Below are 9,310 nucleotides of genomic sequence, written 5' to 3' on the forward strand. Positions count from 1 at the left end.
TCTTTATTCTTTACTGTAAGTACTTAATGCATTTTGCCAGAGCCAGTTTGCTCTCTACAATATACACTCTTTTAGCTTATTCCGATTACAAACTAAAATTCCTGCTAATTTAGATAAACTTCCAGTCAATCTTCAGTTAAAGATACAATTTAATAACTAAGAACACTTTATTTTTTAATCAATTCAATTAATTATCTGCTAAAACTGTGATTGACCGAAAATAAATATGCTTTACTGGACAAACTAGCGATATGTATCGGAAAGCCTAGAGATGTGCTCTGATATTTAAAAATACTTTATTGATTACCTATCATCACATGGTCCTTTGCATTTCCAAGGCTGGAAACCAAGCACAACAATTTTCTTTCAGTAAAATTTGCTCAAAACAAGCTTTTGTTTTGAATGTATTTCTGCCAAAAATGCGGGCCAAAGTTCCTGATTTTTCAGCTCCTAACTGGATTTCATATAAAAATGCCTTGGAACTTTATCCTTTTGGGTCCGGTTTGATAGCATCTTATTCTTTTTAAAACACCAGAAATCCTCCCAGTATTTTTCTCTAGTTTATCGCAACTTTCATCTAACAAACATTAGGATGAGTGGCCATTAAGGCTGAAGGAACATTACTTACAACTAAGTATGTTGTTTCTGACATGCATTGTATTATTTCAGATTGCTGATATCTTCGGGTCGCTTTAGAGAAGTTGTTGCGATAAAATTATTGCGCCTTAAAGCCTTAATGTGCCCAATAAGAGTTTCGGACGCACATTAATGGCACAAATGCAAGCAGGCAAAAATTTAATTAAAACTCCTCGTCAAAACTTGCAGATTTTCGGAATGAATTCGATGGCAACAAAATGCTGGGAAACTTCTTGTCGTTCGTCAAATTCATTAGAGATAACTGCCAACTAATTAGGGCCGCAAAATCTGTCGGATTATCAGTCCGGTATAAACTTGACACAAAATATGAAACAAAAGTTAGGAGAATAAATTAACTTAAGCCCCCAATAGCTGAAAATAAGCTTCTTTATCCACTAATTTAATTAGCCAAATTGAACTTGGAAAATACCAAAACTCGGTCAACAGGAAATGGAAATAGATGTGAAATCCTTAAACACACATGGTTGCACTAAATATATTTCAAGTCGAACAGTATTTACTCATAGAATTCGGTGCGGCAAAGAAAAATTGCTGCACCGCTTTCCACTTTGTATGGATTTGTTTAAACTTGTTACCTCAAAAGTGATTTCCTTGACTGCATTTATGGCAAATCGATAAGTGAGTGAGGAATTTGGCAAAACAATTTGGAACATTTGATTACTTGGTTGATTGATTCTTGACTTTATTTAACCCCTCAACTCCGATCCAATTATTTTGGTATTATCCTCCACCTGTTAGTTTCGTTGCTAATTTAATTGATTTCGCAGTGTGCACTAGCTATTTGACATCAGGAAATTATTTGATGATTAATTTATGTTCGCTCGGGTCTCTTGGATGCTGAGGAATGAGTGGTCAAAGAAGACAGGACAAGAATGGCCAAAAATCGAAAACGTTTGGGTTCCAAAGGATCCAGCAATTGATAGAAAACAAACCAGCGGGCCGAAAGAAACCAAACTTCCACACAGTTTTAACTGGGGTTTCTGTTAGCGACTGTGGAAGCTTAGATTCTGATATCTAAAGAGAGGTTGATGGGTGATACTGTAGAATGGCCAAAAATCGCAAAAGTGCCGAAGGTTCCCCAATTGTTTAAAAAAACAAACCGCTGTCCGGAAAGGAACGAAACTCACGTCCATTCTTAACTGATACTTCTGTTATCGACAGTCGAAGCTCAGATTCTGATATTGGATCTCAGTGCTGAGTAACGAGCCATGATGAGTGACACTGCAAAAACGGCCAAAAGTCGCAAAAGTGATGAAGGTTCTGCAAATGATAAAAAACAAACCACTGGACCAAAAAGAACCGAACTTTTACACAGTCTTACCTAAGGCTTCTGTTACCGATTGATGCAGCCATATTCTGATGTGGGACCTGGATGTTGAGCAACGAGCTGAAAGAATGAAAGACCAAGACCCAGAAAACTTTACAACTAACTACGAAACTGCGCTTCCTCATTTAAAAATTCACATCTTCCAAACTAATGTAAGTAAGAACTTGAAATTTTCATCATCGTCAGGAGATACCAGAGTGGACAAATGCTGAAAGTTTCATATCAATCGCCCAAAACCTTGATTTTTGCCGGCCCAGAAAAATGCAGATGAAAGTGCAAGTTTTGACGAAACTGCGCTTCCTCATTTAAAACTTCGCATCTTCCAAACTAATGTAAGTAGCAACTTGAAATTTCAACCATCGTTAGGCGATAATTGAATGGACAAATGCTGAGAGTTTAATATCAGTCGTCCAAAACCTTGATTTTTGCCGGCCCAGAAAATATGCAGATGAAAGTGCAAGTTTTAACGAAACTGCGCTTCCTCATTTAAAAATTCGCATCTTCCAAACTAATGTAAGTAGCAACTTGAAATTTCCACCATCGTTAGGCGATACTTGAGTGGACAAAAGCTGAAAGTTTCATATCAATCGTCCAAAGGCTTTATTTTTGCCGGCCCAGAAAATATGGACATGAAAGAGCAAGTTTTTACAAAACTCCGCTTCCTCATTTAAAAATTCGCATCTTCCAAACTATTGTAAGTAGCAACTTGAAATTTCAACCATCGTTAGGCGATACTTGAGTGGACAAATGCTGAGAGTTTCATATCAGTAGTCCAAAACCTTGATTTTTGCCGGCCCGGAAAATATGCAGATGAAAGTGCAAGTTTTTACGAAACTGCGCTTCCTCATTTAAAAATTCGCATCTTCCAAACTAATGTAAGTAAGAACTTGAAATTTCCACCATCGTTAGGCGATACTTGAGTGGACAAATGCTGAGAGTTTTATATCAGTCGTCCAAAACCTTGATTTTTGCCGGCCCAGAAAATATGCAGATGAAAGTGCAAGATTTGACGAAACTGCGCTTCCTCATTWAAAAATTCACATCTTCCAAACTAATGTAAGTAGCAACTTGAAATTTCAACCATCGTTAGGCGATACTTGAGTGGACAAAAGCTGAAAGGTTCATATCAGTCGCCTTCCAAACTAATGTAAGTAAGAACTTGAAATTTCMACCATCGTTAGGCGATACTTGAGTGGACAAATGCTGARAGTTTCATATCARTCGTYCAAAACCTTGATTTTTGCCGGCCYAGAAAATATGSASATGAAAGTGMAAGTTTTTACGAAACTGCGCYTCCTCATTTAAAAATKYGCRTCTTCCAAACTAATGTAAGTACAAGTTGWTCATTTTTTTTGCAAAAAGCTGATTGATTAATTTGATRACCAAGATATTTCGATAATTCTGGAATAAACTCAATATACTAAATGGATCCGGCTCGAAGGACCAAAAATACGTTTGCTTCCACAGCCTGCTTCCGGTTCGTTAGCTTACTTATACATCTGCAAAATGCCTGTTTTCCGGCTACAAAGCATTTAGGGCAGGCCTTCCTTTGATTCAATAGAAGTCGAGTCATTTCTCTGAAACAAAGGAAATATGGAAAAACCATTAAATCAAATTTGCAAAATGCATTTGCCACAGCGATTTTGAATCATTTTGTGTACTTTTACATTGGAGTTAATCCTATTTAAATTCGTGTTCGGGGTCGACCCTACATGGACGGTAATTAAAAACATATTTGGTGAAAAGCACGAAGGAAACTGAAGGGAAGTCCACATGTGAAGGGTGGGAAATTGCAATTTAGAGCTAGTTTTTTTGGAAACTAAGCCTGCTTGAAACTGACCCACCAAAACTAATATAAACTTTCATAGGCTTGGGGAAATAACGAGATTATTCGGGTGAAACATGCATACATTTGTTGGTGGTTTAAAAGCATGCTTTTAGCTGTTTGTGGTCATTTGCAATATAAAAAGGTTGTTAAAAACTGGCGGTGGTTCAGAGATTAATTTTTTCCAGGTGGATGTGAATACTTTGGACACTCTTGTTATGGCGGCATAGGGAAAAGAACCTACATGGCTGAAGCCAGTGAAGAGTCAATGCCAGTTGAAGCACAAGACGCGGAAATTCCTGCAGATGTCTTCAAAGGTATTTTAACACACTGAAGAAACCCTTGAGTTTATGGAAGGATTTTTCAGGGCCCAGAAGTCAATTACCTTATGCTTCTAGAGAATTCACTCAAACGGCTTTATCCCCCAAGCAGTACGAGCAGATGAACAAATACATCAGAGAATGGGTGGGTTGGAAACTTGTTTATTTTTTCATGTTATTTCGGTGGCAATTTTCCAGAGGTCCAAGAAATGCATTAAGAAAATGTTCACAAATACGTTACATTTATCCAACTTTTTCCAAGTGAAATTCGCACAAAAACTTAATCCATTAGAAACTTCCAATGGGAAACGGTGTTCGAATTTGGGTTTTTCTTCGAAAACAAACTTTAAATTATGTTGTTCGTTACCGTGTATTATTAAGTTTTAAAGTTTCTGCTGATAATTTACTAATTACGAGTGGTTTGTGGTAATTTGTACTAGAAAAATTGTTGTTTTTTTCAATTTCAAGTCGTTTGTCTGTGGTTCGGCTCAAATCTATCTTTGTAGTAAATGCCCGATACCGAATTGAGATACACTGTTGATAGGTGATCAATCACCAGCAAAATTACAGCAATTATGGCTAAGAGCCACTTCATTTAGTGAGGCGTGTTTTCAAGATTTCGCTTCGTTTTGTCCACAGTTTCACATACCGATAAACGTTCAATTTCAGCGTATTCTTCCTCTAGAGCAAACACAATCGGAATTATTCGTTTTTCTGATTATTTCCAGGTCCGCAACTACCTAAGAAAAGAACATGAACTCGAGAGGAAATAAACATCGACTGAAATCGGCGTAGCCCAAATGTAAATTTGCCAACTGTCTTTGAATAAATCAGTTTTAATTATCGAATCTCATCGTTATGTGGTTGGTTATTTTTTTCTTATGTGTAGTAATGTCTAGCTATGTGTAGAATTGTGTAGTCAAACCTTTCCTAAACAGGGTTTTTATACAAGGTAATGGACTTTTTTTCTGATGGGACCTTCAACAGTCGCTTAGGATGACCAACATTGCTTGTATAGTCGCGCAACTGTTGTAGATATAGAGGCATTTTTTTGTGGAAAATTAATCGCCCATTCGAGAAAATGTTGAAAATTTGATTTGCGTCAGGTCCGTATAGGAAATTTTTATTATTTTTGATAGTGTAAACATTCAACTCCCTCTGGCTTCTATACTAAATGCTCATAAAAATAGGGCGATAAAACGGTCGTTTGCAAATGGGTTTAAATTCAAAATAATTCCTTTTTCAATTTTTTCCCTGTCGACTCTTAAGGTCCTGCGCCGGAAAAGTCCATCGAGTCCCTAAAAACATATAAGTTCCTGTCAATTATAATAATTTCTTAAAAATTGGATCCAGATTTGTAGTTCCTGATATATAAAGGAAAACTTTGTTCGCAGCTCTTATGTAGGTGCTACATCGAGGAGGAGTATTCTTGTAATTTTCTGATCAGTCAAAGCGCTGATTATTGAACTAACAATTATAGTAACAATAAAGTAAGTCTTATTCTCCATTTTTGTATTATTGGAAAACGCCATCTGAAAGCCCACATCCCAGATGATGAACGAGCATTTTCTGATTGAAACTGGACTTTAGCCCCCGAATAAGGCCCCAAAAATTCCCTTGAAATTGATTGAAAACGGCTGGAAAATTCGGCAGAATCTTTTCTGATTTGAGATTTCTAGAGTTTCGGTTATTCCTCGAAAGAAATTCCTTCTTTAGAATCTCTTCGATAGAGCTTTTTGCGCACCATTTGTGGCTAATTAATTTTATCCAAATGTATTTACCGTTTAAAGCTTAGAAGCGAAAATATTGAATGTTTCTTGGTCTCTTTGAGTTCAAGAGGCTCGGAAAACTCGGAAACTGTTAGAAACATCTGATTAGTTCAAATGATCTTTTAGAGGAAGCGGTTTGAGAACATCCGAAATTTGCAATAGAATGCGTAAGAATCATTATTTAACAAAACATTTTGGAAAAACCATGAAGACTTTCATTATCCGGTTCAAGTTTGGAAGCCTTTGCTCTAAAATTCAATCGAACTTCTTCAAAAGTTTGCAGCAGACAACGGCCAGTAACGCACCAACAAACACATAAATATAGGTATAATAAATTGTCAGATTAACATGGAAAATTGGCATTAAAAATCCGAATGAGCGTCATTTGATAAGCAGTTATTGAAGAACACAGATAAGATTTGACTAAACAACACACCAGATTATTACAACGTAAAACATTCATCGTGTCTTGTCGAAGAGAAGCTCACTAATGGTAAGTGCTCGAAAATAATTAAGATCAATTTACTTTTAAATTTCCAACAATGGAAGATACTTAGTTTAATGAACATCAGCAACCAAACCTAAAAGGAACAATTTTTGACTGCGTCTGCACGAGCAGCCAGTTTAATCGATTTGAAACGTCCACAATATAAGCAATATTTCCGAAGTCAATTCACGACATTGCAGTGAATTATCTGAAGAGATAAGAAGACGATTTAAGTACAAAATTTGAGTCTCTTTGCACTGTAAAGAGACTGACTTGTGTCGATAAAAACCCCGCAAAGCAACCGTCGAAATAAGCTGCAAAACTCGTGAATTGTGTAGTGTCTGACTGTCTAATAGTGTCCAGTTTATAAAATAAAAATGTTAGAGAAGGCTGATGAGTAAGTGTAAACTCACATTAAATCACCTGCTAACTGGGTTATCTGTAAAATGTCGCATGCATACTTAGGCATTAGTTGGAACAACCACACGTGTTTTATGAACGCAAAATGTGAATTAATTTTCCTTTGAATGAAAAAGTCACTGTGCTGGTTTTAATTAAATGATTTAAAACAGAGAAACGGATTCAGCGTCTTCGGACAATGAAGCAACCAACGATTTTATCAACATCAACGAACTGTGGCCAGATTTGCCCGTGTTAGAAGACTCGTTGGACGATTCGAGTGTTGCAGGAATTTCCTTCACCAAGCAAACGCTGCCGAATGTTATAAACAATCTTCTATATACAGAGATTCGCACTAGCGCCATGACAAATCTGGGAAACATTCTGATGGGTTTGTACATCAAGAATTTTGAAAGCGCCCTAATCCTGAGCCAAAAATTTGCAGGATATTTGGATGACGAAGGTTCCACCCAAGATGACTCCAAAGTGGGACGTCTTTCTCTAGCCAACGAAAAACTTGCATACATGCCCAAGTTAGTGTGCGAAGCCTTTGGGCCCATCATTAAAATACTGGACATTTCGGACAACAACATCGGGTATGTGGGGGAAGTTGAACCGCCCCGGTTTGTAACGAGCAATGAGGGTTTTTTTTAAAGAAACTTGGATTTTTTGGACTATTTCACCGAATTGACCTCACTGATAGCCGACAAGAATCCAATCAGCTCCGCTGACACCAACATCCCTTGCATGCCCAAGTTAGAGCTGCTCTATTTGAACAAGTGCAAAATCAGCAACCTTTGCTGGGTGGAAGCGCTGCGCTACAACTGCCCGAAATTGAGATTTCTGTCCTTAATGGGCAACCCGGTAGTTCCAGCCTTTATGACCACGGGAAACGTCTACCAGTACCTGCAGTACAGGTATTTGAAAAAATCCTCGCAAACTCTTAGTGACTAGCCGGGTATTTTCAGGCTCTATGTGATATCAGCGATCCCCAACTTGGTGCATCTGGACGACAAGAGAATCACTGCCGATGAACGGGCGCAGGCCAAGAAAATGTTCCCAACTCCATTTGTGCACCATCTGCTCAAGTCCACTCAAGTGCGGGTTCCTCACCTCTTAAGAAAGCTCACGGGTAGAACCAGCAATTATTTTCCTAAATCCCCTGTGAGGAACCATTTACACCCATCCAAACCAATGGGGAATAACTATTTGGTCTAGGGAGAATTTAATTAATAAATTTGTTGTTTTCATTTGAAACCGGTTATTCCTCAATGAAGGTCCCGTAGCCGAAAAGAGGCTCTGCGGAAAACTTCAGGTACTCAGGAGCACTGAAATGCTCGAAGATAATCAGCTCATTTTCGCCGGTCTGCAATAGTCCTGCAGGCAGATAAAGGGCTTGTTGAGGCCCAACGGCGAAGATTCTTCCCAGAACAAATCCGTTAATAATAACTATTCCTTTCCGCCAATCCTGGACATTAATGTAGGTGTCCCTCAGAGGCTCTGTTGCTTGGAAAACCGCCTGAAAACCATTAATGTATTCAAGAATTGGACGATTTGAATTTTTTACTCGATATAAGGCAGGGACGGAGTCTCTGCTCTCAATTCTGTGCCACCCAGTGAGTTGCTGGTTCCAGGCCCTTTTGAACTCCAATGGAATGATCTCCCAGTCGTTGATCACTTCTTTGTCCACACTGACGTCGTCAATTAGGCCTGAAGTTGCGCATTTTACCCCCTAGTTCTACTTAGTTCCAAAAGTACCTTTAAACTGCTGATATTGGCTCAACACTCCGAAGTTGTTTCTGCCGTTGTTCTCCACCACCAAGTCCAAAGTGGCGTCCCGCAGAGCTTCACTAGAGAGGAGTATGGACGAATTCTCCAATCTCCAATAGCTGGAAATCTTTGCCTCAACTCCAAAGACTCTAAGTACAGTTGGCGAAACTCACCCAAAGCCATCCAGATCGTCAACACGGGACAACAAGGAGTTCACCAACTTTCCATTGAGTAAAACTAAGACATGATCTCTTACATAGCCAGTAATTTCGAGAACGGAGTTCGCTTTCAGGTCCAAGTTAGTTTTTCGGTAAACGACGTATCCAAAGCTCTGACCTAAACATTGTTAAACATATAAATTGTACATACTTTCCTGACTGTGTTTCAATTCCAAATCAAAATCAATTCCTGGGCTTCAGTCATTTATTGTCTATTTATCAATTAAAATACGTTTCGGTGTTTTCCACCATCATCAGTTTCTCTAAAATAACAGATAGTGTTAAAAAAATTTTTTTAATTAATTTTAAAAACAATCACAGTTTGTCAACAGCTTCATCATATCATACACCAAAATACATCACAATTGCAACACTTTAAAACATTCTAAGATTAATTAGGCCTAACAGGTGATTAGTCAGGACAATCAAATTTGGGAAGAGACTAGAATTCTTTGTTCAGATACTCAATTATTTTTACTTACATGTGTAGCGTTGTTGCTACTTTAAGCCTTGGCATATATTTGGAGTATTAATTTTG

The 9,310-nt window shown here is 38.0% G+C and overlaps 3 protein-coding genes across 6 annotated transcripts in view; 2 read left to right on the forward strand and 1 right to left on the reverse strand.

Moving 5' to 3' along the window:
- The window catches only part of LOC109539232, a 10,687-nt gene extending 5,710 nt beyond the window's left edge, over positions 1–4,977 (forward strand). For both annotated transcript variants that reach the window (XM_019906863.2, XM_019906861.2), the window contains exons 2-4: positions 3,998–4,126; positions 4,177–4,274; positions 4,858–4,977. In XM_019906863.2, coding sequence (XP_019762422.1) covers positions 3,998–4,126; positions 4,177–4,274; positions 4,858–4,902 — 272 coding nt within the window. In that variant the 3' untranslated portion in view covers positions 4,903–4,977. The remainder of the gene's footprint in view (positions 1–3,997; positions 4,127–4,176; positions 4,275–4,857) is intronic.
- Positions 4,978–6,296: 1,319 nt separating this feature from the next.
- Positions 6,297–8,041, forward strand: LOC109539230 (probable U2 small nuclear ribonucleoprotein A'). 3 transcript variants are annotated; one of them, XM_048668569.1, is made up of 6 exons: positions 6,300–6,391; positions 6,448–6,782; positions 6,958–7,175; positions 7,230–7,380; positions 7,441–7,701; positions 7,753–8,041. In XM_048668569.1, the coding sequence occupies exons 2-6, from the start codon at positions 6,763–6,765 to the stop codon at positions 8,000–8,002; spliced, it is 900 nt and encodes a 299-aa protein (XP_048524526.1). In that variant the 5' UTR covers positions 6,300–6,391; positions 6,448–6,762; the 3' UTR covers positions 8,003–8,041. The 3 variants fall into 3 exon arrangements, with proteins under 3 accessions (XP_048524528.1, XP_048524526.1, XP_048524527.1); XM_048668571.1 differs by lacking the exon at positions 6,448–6,782 and having other exon boundaries at positions 6,297–6,391; XM_048668570.1 differs by lacking the exon at positions 6,300–6,391 and having other exon boundaries at positions 6,438–6,782.
- LOC109539226 (beta-galactosidase-1-like protein 2) overlaps positions 7,993–9,310 on the reverse strand; it is a 4,100-nt gene continuing 2,782 nt past the window's right edge. The window contains exons 8-11 of the mRNA XM_019906855.2: positions 8,728–8,890; positions 8,543–8,673; positions 8,352–8,494; positions 7,993–8,303 (exon numbers count right to left, since the gene is read on the reverse strand). Of these exons, the coding sequence (XP_019762414.2) occupies positions 8,046–8,303; positions 8,352–8,494; positions 8,543–8,673; positions 8,728–8,890 (695 nt within the window). The 3' untranslated portion in view covers positions 7,993–8,045. The remainder of the gene's footprint in view (positions 8,304–8,351; positions 8,495–8,542; positions 8,674–8,727; positions 8,891–9,310) is intronic.

The sequence above is a fragment of the Dendroctonus ponderosae genome, unplaced genomic scaffold (assembly GCF_020466585.1).
Source record: "Dendroctonus ponderosae isolate FM_Combo_2020 unplaced genomic scaffold, Dpon_F_20191213v2 Dpon_F_20191213_7, whole genome shotgun sequence".
NCBI lineage: Eukaryota > Metazoa > Arthropoda > Insecta > Coleoptera > Curculionidae > Dendroctonus > Dendroctonus ponderosae.

What these genes read in the sequence shown, in the direction of transcription:
- LOC109539230 (XM_048668569.1), top strand. Translation starts at nt 6,763, where the DNA reads ATGTTAGAGAAGGCTGATGA. An exon ending in TCTGGGAAACATTCTGATGG is followed by an intron (nt 7,176 to 7,229) that starts GTTTGTACATCA and finishes AAAAATTTGCAG; the next exon opens with GATATTTGGATGACGAAGGT. An exon ending in ATTTCGGACAACAACATCGG is followed by an intron (nt 7,381 to 7,440) that starts GTATGTGGGGGA and finishes TTTTTTTTAAAG; the next exon opens with AAACTTGGATTTTTTGGACT.